The sequence below is a fragment of the Cygnus olor genome, chromosome 5 (genome assembly GCF_009769625.2).
Source record: "Cygnus olor isolate bCygOlo1 chromosome 5, bCygOlo1.pri.v2, whole genome shotgun sequence".
Lineage (NCBI taxonomy): Eukaryota > Metazoa > Chordata > Aves > Anseriformes > Anatidae > Cygnus > Cygnus olor.
In genome coordinates this window covers 60,995,872-61,020,409 of record NC_049173.1, presented here as the reverse complement: position 1 = coordinate 61,020,409, position 24,538 = coordinate 60,995,872, and the positions used below count along the sequence as shown (strand labels likewise).

The 24,538-nt window shown below is 37.2% G+C and overlaps 1 protein-coding gene across 1 annotated transcript in view; it reads left to right on the top strand.

Annotated features, from left to right (window-relative positions):
• The window catches only part of OTOG (otogelin), a 109,204-nt gene that overhangs the window by 61,823 nt on the left and 22,843 nt on the right, over positions 1–24,538 (top strand). The window contains exons 32-40 of the mRNA XM_040559560.1: positions 3,056–3,214; positions 5,387–5,665; positions 15,112–15,229; positions 16,118–16,197; positions 16,619–20,469; positions 21,084–21,252; positions 22,260–22,396; positions 23,843–23,932; positions 24,325–24,508. Of these exons, the coding sequence (XP_040415494.1) occupies positions 3,056–3,214; positions 5,387–5,665; positions 15,112–15,229; positions 16,118–16,197; positions 16,619–20,469; positions 21,084–21,252; positions 22,260–22,396; positions 23,843–23,932; positions 24,325–24,508 (5,067 nt within the window). The remainder of the gene's footprint in view (positions 1–3,055; positions 3,215–5,386; positions 5,666–15,111; positions 15,230–16,117; positions 16,198–16,618; positions 20,470–21,083; positions 21,253–22,259; positions 22,397–23,842; positions 23,933–24,324; positions 24,509–24,538) is intronic.

Sequence of the window (24,538 nt, the reverse complement as noted above, 5' to 3'; positions counted from 1 at the left end):
TGTGCAGCCACCAGAGAGAGCTAGTTATTAATATAACTCAACTTTTTGTGACTAAATGTTGAACTATCTATTTAGGTATTCCTGACTTAGCTTTAAATTCCTGAGCAACAAGTATTGCTGGTGTATTATGATGGATCTCAGAGAGAGGTGCAAAACTGATACAAGGTGCTTGAGTAAAACTTCAGTGGTTAATTTGTACTGGATACAGTTTGTGCTTCTGTACTACTGTGGTAGCACTGGAATCTCTATGCAGACTATTTTAAAGTTATATTGAGAGTGTCTGCATTGTTAGACATGGCATAGATGTAAGCACTGCAAGCCAGCCTGATACAAGGAATGATCAGGACTGCGGCTATTTATTCTATAGCTCTTTTTATCATGCTCACATAGAAGCATGTCTATCAGGATATTCTGGTCTTCTATTAGACTCCATATTGCAGCAGCTTACTTCAAAAAAGATCTTGGAGAAGAACTGAGTCTAAGTTAGGAGAGACTTATGCAACATATCAGCCCCAAGCTACCTGGCCAAGCAGTTACCGTTTCTGATACATATACTGTTGAAAAGATTTTAGTAGGTTCAAGTTGATAATGCAGTGGAATTTTAGCTAAACCACTATTTAAGCTGTTAAATTAATTTAAATAAAGTTCAGTTGAATAGGAGATGATTGCAGTTTTAAGTTTCTGTTCTGTTCTGTTTTATAAATGAAATACAGTCTGAGACGAGGTAATCTTGCAGTTGTAACAGATGGAAATGGCAGTGCCTCTAACATCTGTGGCAGTAGCGTGTGCTAGTAGTGAAGCTAGATGATAACATACACTTCTGAAGTGTGGTATTATTTTTATTTGTTGCTGAATTCTCACTGACAAATTACTTGGAATACTGGAGGGTTGTACATTGGAAAAGTTTACAATAAACATGCTTAACATGTATTTATTTCTTCTCATCTTCCCACAGTTTGCTAATCCAGCTCATAAATACTCAACATAGGATGTTCCAGAGCTGCCAGTGGGAAAAAAAAAATATTGCGCTAAAAAAATTTCTTCTCTACCTCAAATACCGTAGCATTGCCAAAAATTACTTAGTTTTGGAGACAGGAAGGTTAAGAAACTCTTTTAGAGAGAGGTTTTGTCTATGTAATTTTTTGTAACTCTTTTTTTCATGAATCTAGAAGCAGGAGCTTTTGTCTTTGATAAGGGGAAATTCTCAGGTGGTAGCTTTTTCTCAAGTTTTGAACAGAATAGAGATCTAAAACTTAAATTTTAAATTAACTTTATATTAACGTATCCAGAATAATATATGTTTTAAGTAATTTTAAAAATAATTTTCAGCTCCCTGCACTAAAGGTAACCAAATATCACTGTACACATTTATGTATGCATGGGCTTGTGTCCTAATGGGCCACATGTTCATACCACATGCAGCTTCCTTAGCATTTCAAAACTCATAATATCTTTTAAGAGTAGGGAGAGACAGAATACAAGAGCAAGCTGCAAATTGCAGTTCATATTTTTAACCTGTTTGAACAGATTTTGAGGGTCAATGGTATTAACTGCAACTATCAGCTGAGAAGTTCTAGGAGACGTCTAACTTAGATGGATGCTTGCCGTGTCCTGGTTTGTGGGTAAAACAGTAGTGCGATAAATTGCTCAAGTGTGGTCTAAAATGCCTGGTTTTAACAGAGGAGTTTACAAAAATCATTTCAAAATACTGTGAACTTGGAACTAACTGAAGGAGTGTGGCATTGTGAGATTTGTGAAATGATAACCTCACATGCTTTTGTCTTTTTTACTTATAGGTAAAATTTGCCCTTTCCTTTACTTGCAATGCTGATTTCTTCCTGTCATGCTTCCCAGTGTTATCATAGAATCATAGAATGGCTCAGCTTGGAAGGGACCTTAAAGATCATCTAGTTCCATCCCCCCTGCCATAGGCAGGGATGCCACCCACTAGATCAGGTTGCCCAGAGCCTCATCCAATCTGACCTTGAACATCTTCAGGGATGGGGCATCCACAGCTTCTCTGGGCAGCCTGTTGCAGTGCCTCATCACCCTCTGAGTGAAGAGTTTCCTCCTAACCTCTAATCTAAATCTCCCCTCTTTTAGTTTAAAACCATTCCCCCTTGTCCTGTCATTATCTGATTGAGTAAAAAGTTGCTCACCATCTTTTTTATAAGCCACCTTTAAGTACTGAAAAGCTGCAATAAAGTCACCCCAGAGTCTTCTCTTCTTTAGGCTAAACAGCCCCAATTCTCCCAGCCTTTCTTCATAGGAGAGGTGCTCCAGCCATCATTTTAGTGACCCTCCTCTGGACCCGTTCCAAGAGCTCCACATTCTTCCTGTGCTGGGGGCCCCAGACCTGGATGCAGCACTCCAAGTGAGGTCTCAAAAGGGCAGAGTAGAGGGGACAAACTCTTCCCTTGACCTGCTGGTCACTCCTCTTTTGATGCAGCCCAGGCTGCAGTTGGCCTTCTGGGCTGCAAGTGCGCACTGCTGACTCATGTCAAGCTTTTTGTTCAAGGAGTTCTTTGATATTTGACAGCAACAAACTATTTCCTGCAAAATGCCTCACACTGTGGACACTAATAAAATTGGTTTTAAATAATAGCAAGAATTGGTAGAGACATACAAGTAAACAATTTACATCACAGGATGGTCTGTAGAACACTGTTTACTTCTAAATCAATTAACGGATGACTCAGTTAACTTAGAAAGTGAAGTGGATGAGAAGGAGAAAAAGGAGAAGCTAATGGTGAGTCTTGAGAAGTCTTGAGTCTTCAGGTCTCAAGTTTTGAGTCTAAAAGTCTTGAGTCTTCAAGTCTTGAGTCTTGAATCAACTCTTCAGTCCTGAGTCTAGGTAATTTGTATAGTTTTGAGAACGGGTATTTTCTAAAAGAGTGTGACTTTGTTTTGGTTGTCATTACAGTTTAGCATATAGCACCTAGAGTTTTCAGAGTAGAGAGATGTATTTCTCTTCATGTGCTGTATTGTTATGTAGAACTCAAGCATGTGTGATATTTGGCATGAAAGGTAATTCTGTCTTTTTTTTTCTCCACAGCTCTGGGAAAGGGCCCATACAAACTGGTCAGCTACTTGGGTGGGGAATTTGTACTGGCAGTGAAACTGGTGGATGGTTTTGTTTTCCCTGTGAGAGAAGAAGATGGACATGCAGTGAGCTTTATGCTTACTTCAGGACTTTATAAACCCAAATCCCACGGTAAAGTCCCTGTAATGTAGAGGCTTAAGTAAGGCAGAGCACATTCTCTCCTTGAATACTAGCCTATGTCTAATTACAGACCTGGGTCAAAAAATCTTTTCTCTTCATGTCAGCTGATTCTGCACCTTAATGTTGACTGCCAAAGTTTTGATTTGGCTGGTGTTAATTACATGATGTTAGCTTTAGAAACAGATACTTTTAGTTGAAAAACTAACAATCCTTCCCTAACCCCAACCTTCAGAAGCCCCCAAACAAGTATTGTAGCCCAGTGCTTCAGATACGTGTTGCTCCTTCCACCTTTCCCCAGGCAGAACTGGGACGTGGAAGAGAATGGGAAAGAGGTGATATATGAAAAGTATTCTCTAATTCACTCAGTCTGCCACCATCACTTATTGTCTTGTACAGAGACGGCCATTGGCTCCAACTTGAGCTGAAGGTGTGTGCTGTGAATGTGTCTTCCTGTCCTGAATTAAGTTTCCCAGTGAAAGAATCTGTTGTTTATTCAGCAGACAAAATAAGTCTTGCACACCTTTAGACAGGTTGAGAAGACTTACAAGAATATATTCGGCACTTTGTGACATTGATTAAATGCTATAGCTGTCTGCACACCCAATTTTACTGCCCACAGAGCACTGAAGCCTCAATATAATTTTACTGCTTATAGTCTACTGATCATGTCTTTGGACAGCCTGAAGGTGTCTGTCTTTGTGTAATCAAAAAAAAAAAAACAAGGGGTAGGGGTCAGTTGAAAAACTGAGAAGCATGTAACTGTTGTCTATAGAACTGACACAAGAACTCATGTAACAGAATATCCAGGGCCAGATTGCTTGTATTAGTCATAGTTTTGAGACTTGTACATTGCATTCATTTTAGGTTTGGAAAGGGAAGGTCAGTCCTACTGTTCTAGTCCTGTATAAAATCTTTGTCTTAAAATTGAACCTGGCAAGTGGAATTTGTGCCTTATAGTTCAATTTAAGAGAATGGTGTTTCATCATTTGGCCATGGAGGAGTTTGTAAAATCAATGCTGTATTTTTCATACCCATGTCTTCATTTATGTATCTTTGCTGTTGGTTCTTCACTACCTCAGAAAAATGGATATGTTTCATCAATTTCAGACAAATCATAGACAGTGAAAATTTTGGATCTTGAAACTGATTGGCTGTATGGCAGGTATTAGATCTTGAAACTGATTGGCTGTATGGCAGGTATTATAAATCATACTGAGTGTCTGTCATTACTTAACAAATAGCTACTTGCTACGGGCAATTATTAAAAAGATACAAGTGCAACTATGTTTTTCAAATAAGTCAAATTTTTTATGCTCAAAAACCAAGCTGATCTTCCGTACGTGTTATAAAAGAACCTGGTAGAGTATCTGTTTAATAGAGATCATTTGTTTTCTGTGCGTTTTTTTTTTTTTTTCTTCCAAGAAATGCTATCCAGGTCTGGAGGGTTAGTTGATTTTACAGTAGTTTAATGGCTTTTTTCAACAGAATAGAAGAGTTTACAGCAAAACAGAACGAAGTAATTTTGTAAGAAACAGATGCCTATAACAGGCTCAAAATCTGCCTCTCTGCAATTGATCGTACAGGGGCTTGCTTGAAATCAGCAGTACTGTTTTAAGGGTAAGGTATCATGTGGATACATTTGCCAAAAAACAGGCTTTGCTGTAAACCTTCTTGGGGGAAGGGCTGGAGAGCTGACTGCTTAGAAATGAATACATAAATCTGTAAGCTGAATGCAAAATACATTTTTGTAATTTATTTTTAATGAAAAGCTGAGCTCTTGAGCTATCAATTCCTCATAGCAAGCATAACTTGCAAAGCTAATTAGGTGAAGTTTACATTTTTATTAAATAAATGGTTAGCAAAGGCTGTAAACTGAAGTTCTAATTGACTGCTGGGCTATATTCCTTTGTCCTGGTGTAGGCAAATGTCCTAATCTGCTTGTAATCCTGTTTTAATGTGTAGTGTATTTGGAAAACCAAGTGTTCATCAGAATCTAGGACTCTAAAATCCATATATAATTATATTTTCTTAAAAGATTCAGGGCATTTTCACTGATAAGGCCATTGCCAGTTTTCATTGCCCATGCTACTGATAGCAGTATGTTACATCAGAGTGACTTTAGTATGTTATGGCATATAAATGAGTTCTGTGTGTCTTTTTCAGATTCCAACTTGGTTTCATTTGAAACAGCTGAGAGACCTAACTATTTTCTTCAGTTGTCCTCCAACAATACCCTCGTTCTTTCTAAATGGGAAAAAAGCGAAGAGTTTCACAACAAATCGACATTTGTTATTCACAAGAATACATGGCTTTCTGGTTACAGTTCCTTTGAATCATTTGCAAAACCAGGATACTTCATCCACATTTCTGCATCTTCAGTTGAGCTTCTGAAGTACCATCATTCAGAGGAATTCAGACTGTCAATCCTTTTTAAACTAGTAGGTAGGTAATTAAAGTTGTATTTTATGAACATCAGTTTGTTCCCCATGGAAATATAAGCTAACTGGTACTGATATTTTCAGAGGTGACTACATTTCTTACTTCTCCCCAGCATCACTGGAAGCTGTGGATAATTTGTTTGTGACAGGCTCAAAATCTTCTTTGAGCTATGTAGTAAGGAAGAGATTCTGTTTTCTTGTCACAAGCCATTAAATACCCACACAACTTCACTGTATTTGCCAACTGGTTTTGGAAATGCATAGACTATAGCAAAGTTTCTGTGCAATACTTGCTTTGTGGGTTGTGAGGAAATTCTTAAGGAAAATTCGTGCTGATGAATAATGGATTCACAAAAGGAATAGAAAAAAAAACTGAATGTGTGTCTATAAGTTAAGGTCTATGGATGATGTTTTCTCTTCCCTTCCTTCTGACTGTGTTTTCTGTACAGTGCATTCTCATTGTAAGCTTTGCGGCCTTATAAGTCATGCTATCCAGTGCTAAGGACATGCCTATAGATTACACCTCTCAAACCTTGTTTCACCTGAAAAACACCTTGACCTTATCCATGTACCCACTCACAGAGGCTGTGCCTTCTGTGATGTTATCCCCTAGAGTTTCAGGTGCCATGTAAGTGGTGATAGATGCCTGTTCTTGGGGATCCAGATGTCTGTTTCTCTAAAGTTTCTTGGACAGTTGCAGCTTCTGATTATGCAATGTAGACTGCTGTGAGGCTGTTTCTACCTTCTTGAGAGATTCCTGTTCCCTAACGGTAGTCACATTCCACAGAGATGTAAGGAACATAAATGTTGGCAACATTCTTAGGACACTGTAGGATGTAGAATCTGCTGCCATAAGGACTGGTGACAAACACCATGCATTAAAAAGTCCATAATTAATCAAACTCTGTCTCATTTAGATTAGTAACAGAAACAAATAACAGGAAATAACTCTTTTCACATACTCTCAAACTCGAGAGCCATGTGCTGAAATGAAGATGGCCTTACAGATCAGGAATGAGATACAAGAAGTTATATTGGACTGTAAAATAAAAGAAAGCAGGTTGATCATGAAACTATCATTTGCTTTATTAGTTAATGATTTATTTAATGATTTATTGCATTATCAGTTTGTCTTGATATATCAGATACTTCTAAAGCATCTATGTGACTTTATTATGAACCTCAGTGACAACTAATTGCTGAAACCTACTGGCCTTTGTGCAGTATATAAAATTCCCAAATCACTATAAGTGTTATTATTTTTATGTTCTAATACTTTGTACTGTGCTGTAACTTTAAATATATCGGTACCTCATTTATTGGTGTAGCAAAAGTGTTTTAATAGGTATTCTTGGTAACACAATTTTCATAAACCAGTTCTTCATTCTCTGAAACCAAAATTTTGTTTTACAAGCAAAAAAAGAAAACGTGATGTTGTAACAGACGAAGCATGGCCTGGCCATGTTTTATAGTGACCATTTTGAATCTCTTGGCATAGTCAAATCTGAAGCAGGCGTTGACTTCTGTGACAGAAGAGGCCAACTGTATGCCTCGTGGAGCTTCTTGTTATCAAAACACTGAATTAAAGTGTTAATGGTAGCATTGTGAATCTGCTGATGTTTTGTGGTGCATTATGATGACAGCCTAATGCAGCTGTTGACTGGCACACTCCGACTTCAGAAAAAATGACAGATTTTGTCATTGCCAAATGCCTGTTGCCTCTTGACAAATGCTTGTAATTGCAGAGCTGTTGAGGTTTTTGAACAGCAGAATTACAGAGCTAATGCTGTTACCAGGGCGTTCATACAGTATTTCAGGCAAAGAACTTTTTTTGGACATAACAAAAATATCTCCTTAGTCTTTTATCTTTGAGGAAGGAATGAAGAAGGTTAAAACATGTTCCAATTCTCAGTGGTCATCCATTAACACAGGGTGGTACGTCTTTTCAAGTGTGAAGTCTTTACCTTCCAGTCATTATACCAAAAAATCCTATCTATGCCAATGGAAAACTAAAACAATTTACCTCAGCAAGTGGGATCAGATCAAATTATCTAGAGGCATTTCATTAATCACCACATCCGAGGGCTTGGGTTTCAGAGTTTTATAAGCAGAGAAACACAGGGCTCGAATCTTTCTCCAGTGTACTTTCACAAGGCCCAGCCTGCTGATGTAGGGTAATTACACGGTCTAAAAATACAGCAGCATTTGTTTAAGTTAATGGAAAAGTTACACCAGCTCCAGAGAGCACAGGCAAAAGCATATTGGATTTCCTGCTGACTGTTGTAAATGCTTTGCATATTAGATCAGAAACTCTTGAACCGGGAACAGCTATTCCTGCGGAATCAGAGGATAAATATCGGGAGCAGAATAATAGGCCCAGTAAATCCCCTTGGCCAGAAAGTTCCTCATGAGTCTTCTTCATGCTCTGTGACGCACATTCAAAAGGAAGAATTTTAAATGACCTGATCACCACAGCAATAGATACGTGGTTGTTTAAAGTCAGCTGACGAGTCACTTTTTCCAGTTTCATAGCAATAAATATTGTCACATTCAAATACGTTGACTATAAATTACACAGATAGGATGGGCTAATACTGTGAAGTATTTCCATGAATAGTCACCTCAGTTTTTAAATTGAGTTGTTTCATTATAGTTAGATTTGTTTGCTCTCCTGTTCCCACAAACATTTGGGGGTTTGAGTTGATAACTGAATTTGAGTATCTAGAGTACGTATAGTAACAAGGAAATATTTATAGTCACAAGAAAATAGATTTTACATTCTTTGCAGGAATTTTTACTGCCAGTAGGTTGCTTTGTTATGCATTCAGTTGAAAGAATACACTTAGTCTGACCAGAACAATAGAGACAGAGATGTCAAGTTTCAAATTCACATTTGAAATCATTGAGAAATTAGAGGAAGTAAGGAATTGATCTTTTTATGGATATAGCTACAGTTTCCTTACTTTTTTTTTTAAAAATCGTGTTCTGAAGCTGGTTGCCTTTACCATTCACAGAATTATCATAAGATGTGTTACTCTTTCAATATCACTGTGGGTTAATATTATATATACTATAAAAATGTAAGTAACTTGCACTATGTAAATCCTGTGGTGAAGTTCTTAATAAGGTTAGCTATGTACTTAAAAAAACTAACTTGCTCTAAGTGTAAGGGCTGTCTCAGAATTTTCAGATAAAATTAAAATCTCAAGATGCAGTAGATATATGCACACTGCACACAGAGGTATTTATCAATGTTTGATACAGGGCATTTTGCTGGTTTTCAGTGTATGTATCTTATACAGATATAATATGGTACAGAAACATAGTGCAAAACTGAAAATAAAATTCTTTATTGTTTTTTTTACAAAAGTCTCTTACGTCTTTAGTCAGATTTGTACATGATATAGTTGACTAGTTACCTTCAGTTTACTCATACCCATTTCCATCAATAAAATTCTTTTTTTTTTTTTTTTTAATGCCCTCTTTTACTTACGCTGAATTGCTCTTAAGTTTAATTTGAGCTTGTATGCTTTGCCAGTCCCAAATATCATGACCTAGGGCTTGGGACTGGATAATGCTGAGCACCTGCTGTTCTACCTGCAAATTCCGGGTATGTCCCTAAACACATCTGCTGAGTAGCTCTTGGAATTAAACTGAGGTTCCTGGAGAATTATAACATCTTTCCCATTTATACCACAAAGACAAATGTTTGACCTCCTGCTTTTGAGTGAATAAATAGGAGGAGATTAGATAGTTACGTTAACAGGATTATATTCATCCACCAGCATAATAGTAAACTAAAGCTAAAGTATTTGAAAAGTAGATAATTATATTTTGCTTTCAGTGATGTTTTGGCTAGGCACAAAGTTCATTCTTTTCAGTGATACTTGCTTATATTTCTCATTGCAGAAACTTGAAAGTCATGGGCAGAGTTTATTGGTAGTTTGTATGTGTTAAGTGGGTAGATAGTATTTCATGTTACTAAACTTGTAACTGAGGAGATAGGCAATCTGAGTTACTAAGCAGAGTTTTGCTGCTGTTATAAATAGAGTGAATTCTAAAGAATTTTTTTCTTCCTTCTAAATTGTTTGAAATCTTTGGGAAAAGTAACAGAATAAAAAGGTACAAGATGAGAAGGAAAGTTTAAATACTTTTATTTTTTCATAGTTTTAAAAACCTTTATTTTAAATACAACCTTCTATTGAAGTCAGTACAATTAAACTTTTTTTTTTTCTTTTTAAGTAAACAGATTTTTTTTGAACATAGCAAGAAATTATTCTGACAATGGCAAATGTTGTTCTTGTGGGCAGGATTAAAAAATGGCAGGATGGATTTGTGACCAGTAGGTACTGTCAATACACACACACACACACACAAAGTGGCCAAGGTACTAAGAAAGGTAATTGTGACTCAACAGAACACCACAATCTGTCAGTGGTGAAAAATAAAATTAAAATTCTTCATTGGATTACAGTAGTAGTTCTACTACAGTACTAACTGTTCTTATTACCACAGAATTAAATTTGAAAGCCACAGAGAATGAAGATCATAAATGCTTCTCTGAAGTCCAAGCATGTGAGAGAAATACATATGTGGTTGGCAAAGTGTATAGGCACATTCATACAAAAGCTTTCTACAGTACCATAACAATTTATATGCTCAGCTCCTGTTAGGTAAAATAGGATCATAGAATGTTTTGGTTTGGAAGGGACTTTAAAGATCATCTAATTCCAACCAGCCTGCCGTAGGCAGGGACATATCCCACTAGACCAAAAATGGTTGCTCAAAGCTCCATCCAATCTGGCCTAGAACACTTCCAGGGATGGGGCATCCACAGCTTCTCTGGCAACCTGTTCCACTGCCTCAGCACCTTCAGAGTAAAGAATTTCTTCTGAATATCCAGTCTAAATATACCCTTTTTTAGTTTAAAGCCATTAAATAAATTATTAGAATAATAAATGAGAGAATAACAAATGATGAGAATAAATTGATGATAAAAAAAATGATGATGACATGAGCCAGCACCAAAAGCGTGGCCAGCAGAGCAAGAGAGGGGATTCTCCCCCTCTGCTCTGCTCTTGTGAGACCCCACTTGGAGCCCTGCCTTCAGTTCTGGGGTCCCCAGCACAAGAAGGATGTGGAAGTAATAGAACATGTCCAGAGGAAGGCCACAATGATGATCAGATCACTGGAGCACCTCTTCTATGAAGACAGGCCGAGGGAGTTGGCATTGTTCAGCCTGAAGAAGAAAAGGCTCTGGTGAGACCGTATAGGGGGCCTACAGGGAAGCTGGGGAGGCACTCTTTGTCAGGGATTAAGAGGACAAGAAGAATGGTTTTAAACTAAAAGAGGGTGGGTTTAGATTAGATATTTGGAAGGGATTTTTTTACTCTGAGGGTGCTGAGGCACTGGAACAGGTTGCCCAGAGAAGCTGCGGATGCCCCATCCTGGAGGTGTTCAAGGCCAGGCTGGATGGCGCTTTGGACAGCCTGGTCTGGTGGGTGGTATCCCTTCCCATGGCAGGGGGTTGGAACTGGGTGAGCTTTAAGGTCCCTTCCAACCCAAATCATGCTGTGATTCTGAGATTCTATAAATGTAGGCTCAGCTGGCATGTTGACTGGAACGACTGCCATCCAGGGCATACTTCGTCATTTTGTTAAGGATTTGCTCTGTCACCAAATAGAAGACAAATGCTGAGAGACTTCACCAGGAGGTACATGGTTATTTTCAAATGCCATAGCAAATCCTTTTGAGGCAATCACACCTGATACAAGAATCTTGACTCATTGTCTGTAAACTGTGTATCATTCTTTTGTTGTGAGTGAACAGTACAGTTGCACAGAGTACAGTAAGCTCGTGTTACTGCTTGCTGGTTGGGGGAATTTGAGTATTAAAAAAATGGGAAACGTAGTGGAGGTGGCTGATTAGCCTCCTGAGTAGTATAAAGCATTCATGCCCTGCGCTGGTGAAATCCAGTTTCTGAGCAATGGTATTTTCTGTGATGGGAAGAGCAGTACTCTAGTTCTGTCTGGCATTAAAGTTAATGTCTAAAATCAATACAGAGAGTGAAACGAGTATTACCCTCAGTTTAGGAAGAGGCATTTTTAAATGGCTTTAGAGCCCATTGTTGCTACTTTTCCTTTTACCCCAGTGACTGTAAGTATTAGGGTCATAGTTTATATACAAAGGTAGTGAAAAGAGGCAAAAATATCTATTATGTTACCTTGGTTTAGGGATACTTTATTATTCTTTTGGCTTAGTCTTGAATTCATTGTAATTCAGAACAAGACTGCCTGTTTCATCTCATGTTCATTTTCTGCCTTATCTCTATTTAGCATAAACTTTGTAAGCAGGAACTGTGTCTTGCTGTGTGTTTTTCATGGTGGCTAGCACAGTTGATCAGCTAGGTCCTTGAGCTGCATAGACATTCCAGAAGTGATGTTGTCAATAGTGAAAGGTTAAAATATGATGAATAAAAATAAATTAATATAAGCTGAAAATTGTCTAATGATGTAGAGGCATTTTCCCATAATTCATAAGGCATGTATTTCACTTTATCTGATGGGTTTACTTGAGATGTACTGAAAACTTTGGAGATACTGGAAACCAATTCATGGAATATGTTCAGCTCTTGCTGTGGTGATCCGGTCTGTTCTTTTGTGCAATTTACACACTACAAAAAACTAATAGAGCTTTGTATGGCATGTTGAGTACGTTTACATCCATTGAATAGAAAATTAAGCGCCCATTGGTTCTACAGCTCTCCTTTGAAAACCATTTTTATGACAAGGTTCATGAATTCATCTATTGTCTGTCCTTTGTTCTGCAGAATCAGGGAGAAATTTTGCAGAAAAGCATGATTCTGTTAGTTCCTTATGGAAAGCAATGTTCATGATGCACTCAGCAAATGCTATATGCCTTTATATACAAGTTCCCCGCTATTTCCTATTAAGGCATGCAACACCTGCAAACTCTTTGAATGTAATCTCTAGGAATGCTTGAGGGAAATGGGGCAATTACTTCATAAAAGATGAAGTTCATATGAAGAATGAGAGAAAAGATGTTAAGCCCAGCAGTTGTAAGTGTTAATTCAAGATCATTGTTCTGCTAAATTGAGAAACTGGTATTCTTCATCAGGTTGTCAGATAAGTTCTACCAAGCTTGTGCCTTTACTGTGTTTGAAACTTCTGTTATGATTACTGGTGAGTTAAAAGCTACAGATCTGTCTCCGTACCTGGTCTAAGGTAGTCTGATGAATGAGATTTCCCAGACTGTGCTAGAATATAGTGTGATAGCTGGTTGTTACTATGGGTAGTGATTGCTTGTTCCAGTAGGTCTCAGATACGTTCTTTTTGTCATATATACATTTGTCCTTAAACCTTTTTACTCTGACCTGTCAGTGAATGCAAAACCCCATGCATCAGTCATTCATACATTCCAAAATGTATGGAAATAATTCCTTTCCTCCATTAGATTTACATAATTTAAGTTAGTTTCACAAGAAGGGTTCACAGATTAATTCAGGGAAGTGTTCTTAGTTCTGTATAGGACAGTAACTTTGTAAATACATTTGTTATTGTCATTAGGAGTCATGTTTTTGAAAGCAGCACCATGTCCCTGGGTAGGACAACATTGTTAAAAGTGTTAAAACACTAGATGGCAACATACACACTCTTACTCTAATAAGGGTGTGGATGTCTGAGTTTGATTTATACCTTTGATTTAAGAGAATTATTTGTACTAAAAAGGAAGACATTTATGGTTAATAATTGCAGAAGAGTAACTACCCATAAGTGCAGATGCTGCTAAATTGCAGGAAAAATGTTTTCTTAGGATCTTCTGGGAAAGATGAGTGTCACCAGGAAGGTGTAAAACAACTAGTCTCTGTATCAGTAAAGATCAGCAAAACTTAAAAGCCAAAAGATTTACAAGGACCCAAAACTGAAAGTCTTCCTAAGCAGTAAGCATTCTCTTTCTGGTCATTAATATAAACATTGTTCAAGTGCAGCTAGTGTTCACAGGCTCTGAACCACATAGGTTTCAGACCACGTTTAGCAGTCTAGAGGGGACAAATATGTCATGGTGGAGTTTTTCTCTAGGTATAGATGCAAGGGAAGTGCCAATGCCCTACCCTGGCTGCTACAGGAAGGAGCTGAGGTGGGCTGTTGTAGTTCAGGTACCAAAATCCAGATGGATTGCATAAGTCACAGACTTGGAAGAGCCACTGGAGTACATCCAGCATTGATATGGGAAACCATTCTGCAGGTAGATGGGACAGAGATGTAGTGAAAAGGAAAGCATGTAATGCATTTGAACATGCAAGTATATGCCCCCATGTGTGCCACCCGTATGATTGCTGAAACTTTGTTTCTCCAATGTTTTATATTCAGTCTATGACTGAGTCCATTGATTTGTCATCTTTACATTCATTCTGTAAAGTTATTGCATAATTTAATAATCATTGTATAGCTGATCCTTACTTATGTTTATTTTCACTTTGAAGTTTAACTCTTCCTTTACCTGTATTTGTACTTTGGGTTTCAATTATCCAGATTTGAAGCATTTCAATAAACATTATCTGCATAGATATTCTGAAGGCAAGTTGGCTGAGTGGGTGGGTGGGTTGGTTGGTTGGTTTTGTTGGGTTTCAGTTTGCCATAGTGTGTTTTATTTTTTGGTAGCATTTTGTTTGCTGAAATATATATTTTCAGCTAAAATTTCCAAGACAAAATATGATCATTTCTCAGTTGCTTTGATCACCAGTTAGAATTTCAGGTTCAAAATGATTTAGGTTTCAATTATTTTCTTGGAATGCCTATCTTAAAGTGCTTCTGAGAAGATCAACTTTAAGATGCATTGTCGTAAAGAGACTAAATTGGTCTAATACCAGATTATTTGCTTTGGTTATTTGTGTTCATTTTAGCTTTTAAAATGCAATTGTATCATACAAGTTAGTACACCTATCTGAGATAATTTTAACACCAGGCAAACCATAGTTATGACACATTGTGTTATAAATTATATCAGTGTATCCAACTGGTGCTTTTTCTTTTGATCATAACAGCAATAATTGTACTGAATCTTTATCCTATATTTGCATTTTAATTGAATAACCACATTGTTGTTATGGTTTTCAAAAGCTTTTCAAAACAACAGCTCTGACTTACCTGGCTTTATTTTCAAGTGATTGTAAATGCAGTAAACATGGCATGTTTTTATATTGCAAAGAGCAAAACAGGTTGCAGAGCCAGTACTCTGCCATATACTGTATCTCTATGTTTCACAAAGACCTAAACAGTCAAAAAATATTAACAATTTTATTTGTAGGGAATACAGGTAGAAACAGTAGAAGTTTTAGAGCTGCAGTGAACTAGCTGTGCTTCTTAGTGATATATATGTGTGTGTGTTTGTAGAAATATATGAGATTAACAGATCTTGGTTGTTTTTCAGATGCCAAATACAAACATCTATCACGTTCTGCATGTGAATGGCATTATGATGCCTGTGCAAGTCCTTGTTTCAAAACATGCAGGGATCCTTTGGGAAAAAACTGTCAGGCAGTACCAAAGTAAGTTTAATGGAAAATTATGTAATTTGTGTAATACACAGCATAATAAGCATATGAGTGACCAGACGTAGGCTTAGTACAGCAGATCTGTGTTCGTGTAGAAGGAGATGAGTGAAGGAGAAAAGAAGTGATATAAAAATTGCTGTGGCAGCTGCATGAAAGTGATGTCTCTAGACAGCAGTTGTTAGATGAGTATTGCCAGAGTTTGGAATTACAAGTATATTTGTAACTTTCATGCCGGAGGGTATTATAGTGTATTAGTAAAAAGAAGTGCTGTTAACGTTGTTTCAGATAGTTGTACCCCTGTGTTTTCATTATCATAGAGTCATAGAATGGTTTGGTTGGAAGGAGCTTTAAAGATCGTCTAGTTCCAACCCCCTTGCTATGGGCAGGGATTCCTTGCACTAGATCAGGTTGCCCAAAGCCCCAAACAACCTAACCTTGAAAACCTCCAGGGCCGGTTGTGTTTCACAACTTCCCTGAGCAACCTGTTCCAGTGCCTCACCACACTCAATTATGGCATTTCAGCAACCATGTCTGTCCTTGCATTTTTCTTTTCTGTTGTACTAAGTTGTACTAAGTTTTGCAAAAGTGGCATGTAGATTTTGGTGTGCAAAAAAGCTTTGGCATTTCTTAGGTGATAATAGTTACCATTGAACCCGTGAACATTCAGGCTGAGTATCACTGAGTTCATGCTTTAGCTTAGGTCTGTGTGAGAATGTAAGCCATGGTAATGATGTTTTGAAGGAGTACACTGAGATGAGATTTAGATAGAACAAGTCTCTCTACTCAAAACTACTTTATAAATTAATAGTGTTTGCATAAAATTAAATGCTTGATAGTTGACGATACTCTTCAACTAGTTAATAATGATTGTTTTTCTTCTAGAGTGGAAGGATGCATCCCTGTGTGTCCTCTCAATATGTTGCTGGATGAAATCACTCAAAGATGCGTGTATTTTGAAGACTGTATGTTTGAAAAATTATGTATATTATGTATGATATTTAGCTTATTAATGTCTGAGGTTATGTTTTTGTCAATTTTTCAAATATAGGTGTTTAAATTTGTGTAATTATGACCTTAATTATACAAAGTTTGAGTTTTCACTGAACATCTATTTTGGTTTAGAAAGAGTTTCACTCCTCTAAAACTGGAGTACTTTTAAAATAAGAAAAATGTTCTTTCTTCATAAAACATTTCAGTATTATTAGCTGTGGAGAAAATGATTGAATTAACTAATTTTTGAATTTTATGATGTTTAGAAGTTTAAAGGCAGGTGAAAAAATCAGAGCTAAATGAGTTAATGTAAACTCCTTCTAGCTCCACTGGCTTTATGTCTGTAATTTATTTATAAATATCAGACCGTCATTTATTTGTGTCTTATTTCAGGCATTGAACCTGCAGATGATAGTCCACCCTTGCCACCCATCATTCAAACACCAGCAGTTTCACACGTAACATCAAGTACAACTTCGGCAGTGATCAGTGAAGTGGTAACTTCATTTCCTGTACCTGAAACAAAGGACATAGAAACAACACTTGCTTCAAAATTGAAATTCACTGCAACTGCAGGGAAAACTAAATTTTCAGCTGTAACAACTAATATAACGCTTCCAGACATAACTTTATCATCATATATTTCTTCACAGACAGCAGAAATGACATCATTTGGGAGAAGAACTACAGGAATGTCTGCGACAGCAAAATCTAATGTAAGCTTGTCTTCTCTTGTTGCCACTTCAGAAACCTCCACAAAGATACAAGTGATCAGCAGTGGTTCCACTAAGCTATTAAGGGCTACAGAACCTTACACAGTAACTGCTACACATGCAGTGACTAGAAGCACAGGATCAGAAGGCAAACCAATTTCTACTTTTATTTTTACTGGGACACCAGTTACACTTAGAACAACAGAATTGCCAGTCAAAACTAAAATAATGGAAATATCAGAAATAGCCACAAGGACACTTCCCACAAAAGAAGCACAAGTAAAAACAGAAGGGCTGACAACATTTACACTTCCTTCATTTGAACCAAGAACAGAAAAAACTACTGCACATCAGCCCCGATATTCCGCATTACCTCTTCTGGTTCTGCCTTCCTATACATCATCAGTGAACCTAACAGGAACTTCAGAAAGGACAAAAGTAAGCATAGGACAGTCTTCTACCACAGTAGGTAAAGTTATAGTAACATCATTTTCTCCTGTGATCACTACTCTGTCTTTGCTAAAACCAGCGTCTTCAGAAACAACCAAAGCAGCACATGCTTCAACAGAACAAAGTGCAAAGACTGTATTTTTGCCAACATCCACACTGCCTGTTTCATTAGGAAAGACGATTACAGAACCTCCTATTGAAATGGTTCATCACCTGACAGATACTGCGGGGGTACTTTTCACTACAGCCTTAGGTCCAAAGACAACAACTCTGCAAACTCCAGAGAAATCATTAGAAACAACTTTGTTACCATTTACAACTCATGGAAAGGAAACTCTCAAAACAGCATCTTGTGTGGAGCATACATCTAGTTCCTATTTGCCTCCATATTCACTGCATCCTAGTTCTAAAACTGAAAAACCCACCACTCTTTCTACAAAAGGACCTTCAGTGTCTGTTCCTACTCCCGCTTCTCCAGCTTTAGGTGAATTAAAAAAAACATTTAAAACCGTGTCAACAACAGGGTATCCCTCACACATAGTTCTAAACATAACAGAGCACTTGACTACACTGTACACTAAATACCCTGCTTTGCCTGAGACTACCAGAGTGACACCTTTGTCTATTGAGGTAACATCCAAAATAACATCGCCTTTTGAATTAGTAGCAAAATCAACTGTGTTTTCTGGAAAAACATTTACTGAATACACATCACCTTTGGTTTTAAGTACAGTGAAGACAAGCACTTCAACATATTTAGGTAATGTTACCACGTCAGCAAAGAAAACCTTTATCTCATCAAAAGAAACCACTACAGTTCCTTTCATACCTACAAAAAGAGAGTCAGATGAAACAACGTCCTTCACTGGATCTCCACGTACTCTCCTTAGTGCAACTGAAACCACATTGTTAACCACACAGCCTGAAGAATCAGAAGCGGAAAGAATCGCTAGCATCTCCACTAGAAAGCCATCTGCTTTCCCTTCTTCACCATCAAGCTCTCTAATCGCTTTAAATCTTTCTCTTCCTTCACTACCCACATATGGAAAAGAAGCATCACTGACAGCTCTCAGTCCAATACGTACATCCCATGAACCCATCTCTTTATATCCAAGAACAACTATAACAAAATCCATGTTAGGAACAGAAAAGACCTCCTCACTCCTGGCTTTCTCTACTTTATCCACTATAGCAGAACATTCAAGTGCAATAACAGTATCATATGACAAATTGCCAGGCAGAGCCATTTTAAATACCACTTACGCTACGTTCTCTCCATCCTCTGAATTCAGCATTCAGCATAGAACAACCAAAGCAATGACAGACAAAGAAAAATCAGCTCTATCCACTTCTGCTGTACTTCCATCAACAAAGTCTCACACTTTCTCCACCTCTCAGTATCTAGCAGATAAATCAGTTTCTTCACCTTCTTTAACACAAATAATACTGGAAGTAACAACCACACCAAAATACCCTGTAGAAACTAAAGTAGTTTCTACAGCATTGAAGTCTACAGTCAAAAGTATAACAGATACAGTAAAATCTACTGCTTCTACAACTCAGAAATCCTTTACTCCATCTTCAGTGGGCTCCTTCCCTCAACAAACATCTTCAGGAGATAAACTTCCAGCACAGAGCACAAAGGCTGTGACTATACCGCATTTTTTGACTGAAATAGATACAAAACTTGCTCATCAGACTTCTAAGCCTTCCTTGACAGGCCTAAGCAGTACCCCAATTTACCAGCATCCTGCAGAAACTCTAGCAAAATCCACTGATCAGCCTCAAATTCTATTAAGCACAACTGAAGCTGTGGTAGAATTGACTTCCTCATCCCCCTTAACTACCTTCCTACCTAAAGGCATTCATTCAAGTGTGTTACCTACCTCATTAGGTCCTACACAAGTTATTTTACAAACTGAAAAAGAGTTACATTTAACTGATTCAGTTACACAGCTGTATGTGCCAAAAACTTCTGTTTTACAGTCTACAGTCCCAGCTAGAAAAAGAGCTGACTTGACTTTTGGTACCAGAATTCTCCCTTCTTCACCAGAAGTGCTTGCAACTTCCTCTTCAACCATTCAAAAAGACGCCTTTCCTTCATTTTCCACACAGAAGGCAGATACTGGTGTAAAATTCACATGGCAGTCCTCAGTTACTGAATCACTTGTTTCAAGTCAAACACCTGAAACAACAACAGTTTCACCAGAATTTAAGCCGACCTCTTCGCTTTTGTTACCAGAGACAACAGAAATTCCCATCGTGATGGGCAGTGAGTCATCCATAGGTGCCTTTTTCACCCCTGTGATTTCAACAGCATCCACATCAATGGGTAAAAATGCTACAGAGAAAACTGCAGTGTTGCCAAAGCAAGTCACACATTCAACCACTGCCTACAGCTCCACTTCTCTAGCAAGTACAGTGTTTTCAGCTGCAGTCCATACATCAGCTGCAGCTTCAGCCTCTTCAGTGATGAGCAGTACAGAGCAAAACATCACTATTATATCAGCAACCTCAGACAAAGCAAAAGCTGTAACAGAATCCATCACAACCTCTGTGAAGCCAACCTATTTTTCTGTTACTTCAAAAGCAAAAGAGCCTATGTCCCCTGACACAGAAAAATCTGAAGAGCTGGAATTAGTGACAGAAATGCAACCGGTCCATACTCAAGGTGTTACCATTACCTCAGAAATACCTCAGACATTTTATTCTCCATATTTCACAAACATAACGGCAGCTCCTTCTAATGTAAGTGTATCAGTACTGTCCACCATACATTCATCCTCTGAACCAAAACCTTCTTCTATAACTGCATCATTGGCCAGTACTACACAAACTTCAAAACTTGGAATAACATCTGAGATACAAACACTTTCTGTGAGTTCACTGTTAATGATACCTGACCATTCAAATGTCACAACAGCTCCGTCAGTTTCCTCATTTGCCTATTTATCTACCAAACCACTTTATGGTTTGACTACAACATTTTCTGATGGATTGTCAACAGCTGAAGCCATGTTAGGAGTCACAACATCAACTTCTATGCTGCCTAGAGCAACAGCAACTCTTCAGACTTGTACAGTGAGTAACATTACACATATTTATCTGTTTGGTTTTGAATATATCTAGCTTACTTTTACACACTGATAAAATCATTATTTGTGAGACATGTTTTGATCTTTAGGATATGAAATATCGGCATTAAACAGGGCAAGCTGTTATTTTCACAGTTATATCTTTAAGTCTGGGTAACTTCAATTGTGCATAAGTGCTATAATGCTTCAAATGTGCATAAGTGCTATAATGCACTTTTGGGCCTCAGTTTTCTGAGTATGATTGTTACAAGAATATTTTTGCCAAATATGGTTCTTTATGTTGTTCAATAATATTTTTCTGTCATGTAGCCCTCCTTCCCACAGATCCTACTCTTCCTACTTCTGCTCTTCCATACTTTTTATTCTCAACTCCTTTTATTTTAAAGTTAAAAAAGAAAATCTGTTCTGCCCTTTACAACAGGACTGAATTTTAAACTGTCCTCAGAATGGTCAGATTTTCAAAGATGCTTTTCACTTAAATCTTCCACCATAAGTATTCTGTACCTGAAGAATGTGAGCCCCTTTTTGAGCAAATACTCTGCAATATTGTAATGTTAGCTTGATAAGAATGGTAACCTATGTCTTTTAAATATGCCTTAGCCAATCACACAGAATGAGTGCATAAAATACATTTGCTTGGATGGACAGCTGATCCAAGTTAATAAGTCGCAGAACTGCCCATACAATGCAACTCAACCCAGCTGTGGAGTTTTAGGATTTGCTACTCAAATGAATGGGGACAAATGCTGCCCAAAGTGGGAATGTGCATGTAAGTTTTAATTTTGCAGTACTTTTCAAATGAACTTAAGTAACATTTTAACGCATATGTAAGAAGGCTAAGAACTAACACTTCTATAACCATGGCATAGAAAAAGAAGATCCATATTGTGCAGGTTATTTGTTGTCAAATGTGATTTGCAAATGTAGTTCTACACCCAATTAAATGAAATCAAAATACTCCTTTAATGTGAGATGAATATCTTATCCAGCTTTAGGAATCTGCAGTGGACTTGCCTGACTTAGACCTGTGTTCTGTCTAATCAGAGGAGACATAGTCAATATAGCCAGTGGATTTTATGGTTGATTGTATATATACTTCAGGATGAGAAGACTCCTAGAGTACATTAACAATCACTGTTAACAGCCTGGGGACTCTAGAAGCATAGCAGTACTGTAGTCACTCCCTTCAATTACATAGAATTAGGCAGGATGTATCCAAACCTTAAAGAAAATCAAATTTAATCCATAATGGCAAAGAAAGAATGAAGAGATAAACAATGCAAATTTCCACTTACAATCTAGAATACGAAATAACTAAGAGTAGAACTCCAAACCATCTGAAACATAAAAGCTTTAGCAGTAAGCCTGGAAAGAAGGGAACGTGCAACAAGAGCTCCCTCAGGAACAAGACTAAAGGGGAACTAAGGATCTGGCATGATCCACTGCCATCCATGTTTTTGTTAGTTTAGGGCTTGTAAAAATTATAAAACTGTGCTGGCAAGAACAGTAAGAAAGTAACTGATTGCAGAGGACTGCAGATTGTTCCAGTAGAATATGAAGGATTTGACTCTGCTGTCCCTTTACAGAGATGCAAGCAAAGGTGATGACATATAGCTGAAAATGTGCTGTATATGTTAAACTGTACAGCAAAGAAGTTAATCTTATATAACTCACTATTTTATCTTCCTATTTTGTAGTATTTACAGAAAGTAACATAAATTAGAAAATACATTATTAAGTCAGAAAATACATTTATTTTATTTTTATTTTTCGTAGGTCGTTGCACAATTTTCTCTGATCTGAGCGTTGTAACCTATGATGGAAATAATTTGGCTTTATTCAAAGAAGCATCCTACGTTGTTAGTCAAACTCAAGATGAAACTATAAGCATCCATGTCCTTGACTGTAGAATGGTAACTAATGTTTATCAGCTAACAAAGGATGTTCAGTACTGGTAATAAGATGTATCTTGGGAATGAGTTATATATTCCTCTAATGCACATCTTTCTAAATAACAGGTTATAATATTTGTATGCAATTGTGTTTAATTATTCAATCCTATGCAATATCTATGAATTGTACTTGTACTTTGCAACACTTTGCAAGAATTGTATGGGCATAGTTTATTCTGAAACAGCTGGAAGGTGAGAGGTAGATCCATATTATCTTATTTTATGTGTAAAACAGGCAATGTTGTGAGAGATAAAATGGACATTCATTTATTAGTCACTCCCACCAGCATGTAAATTGTACCATTGCAGAGTGCTTTTTTTTTGTATCTAGCTTCATTTGACTTTACTGCATGAAAGAGAAGATATGTAGAATTTGAAAGAACTTTCTGAAGCTGCATTAGCCCACTTGGCATTTCATCAGGCACTGCCTTGCGGAGTGAGGATTAACACACTTGAATTCCTTATTAAGTTTCATTCAACCCTAATTTTGTTTTAAGGAATGCAGGCTAGCACAGCCTAGCAATGTATTTCATTGTATCACTTTTCATATATTTACACGTGGAAAAATTTGCACTGGAAACACCAATCTTGAGATCCCTAAAAGAATGTAGTATTGTCAGAAAAAAATAGACCACCTTGTACATTTCTAGGTCTTGGACAGGGGCAAGTATTTGCTGTTTCAGAGAGGGAAGAGAAAAACCCTACAAGAAGCAAATACAGAATATCTTGCCTAGTGTAGAGATTGGCTTTATGTCATGAAGAGTTAAGTGCTCATGAGTGTGGAATAATTGCCTTTACAAAATTCTTTTAACTCCAGACTCTTCTGTGAAAGCTAGGTAATGTTGACATCCATATGAATATTCACACAAGGTTTGGTCATGAATAGTGTAGTACCTTATCGAAGTTAGTTCTACAAGTTCAATATGATTGGTATGACAAAGCAGATCTGTTTCTGACTTTCGTATTTTTGCTTTGTTATATTAAATGCTATTTCTTTTTTGTTCAACACCTTGTAGCTCTATAAGTGTGCATGTATTTCTGATCCATTTCTTCTGTACTGTTCATTGTTCATATAAATTCATCATTCCCAGTCCTCTTTTTGCTTACCTTCAGATATGTAGTTCCTATTTTTCAATGTCCAAACAGTTATTCTGCTGTACTTTTTCTTTTTTTTTTGATACAACACAGTTCCTAACCACAATAATATTTTGTTTGTGTATTTTGCAAGAATGCTATCCAGATGAACTTTGTAGTCCAAACTTTAAAGTACAAACAGCAGCAGCTTTCCTGTCTTAAAAATATACACAAACAATCCTTAATGTCCTGGTATCTAAAAATAATGAACAGCTAATGTATAAAGCTTTTGCACATTATCACTCTGGTTTATATATTTTGCTTTCTCCACAGAATAATTCAAATTCAACTTCCCTGTGCCTTGCAATGTTGAATTTAACCTATGTATCAAACCAAATTATTATCAATCGTTTAAGTAGAAAAGTAAGTACTTCGAGGTTTTAATTTTCTCTGCCTTCTAGATAGCATCTTATTTCTGTAGTCATCAGCTATCTTCTCATGTGGATATGGAAGTTTAGCATAAGACACAATAGATAATATATTTTATTGTTAGGACTTGGGAATTTAGTAAACTCCTTTTAAATTCAAAGAGTCAAACTGTGATAAAGGGACAGTTAATGAGGTAAGTCACAGAGTAAGGCAGTTAAAGTGATTGTTTTTCTCTTTAGTGCTTAGATATTTTTGTGAAGATGAGCCTAGCTTCTTTTTAAATTAGTTAGGAGATAGATTCTTAAACTGTTGAAAATCTGACTTTAGTTCTTCTACCTACAGCATTTGGTGCCTGACATTTAAACCCTTCTCTGTGTGCATTTTAGATAACAGTAAATTCAAGATTTGCTTGGCCTACTGTTAGAAAATATGGATACAAGATAGAGGATTCAGGCTTCAAGTATGCTGTTGAGACCCCAACAAAAATCAGAATTCAGTGGTTTCACAACACAGGTGTGATGATCATAGAGTTCAATACTACCAGAGAACCAAAAGCTTTGGGACTATGTGGTAAGTATAGAGTACTGCTAGAAATAAAGA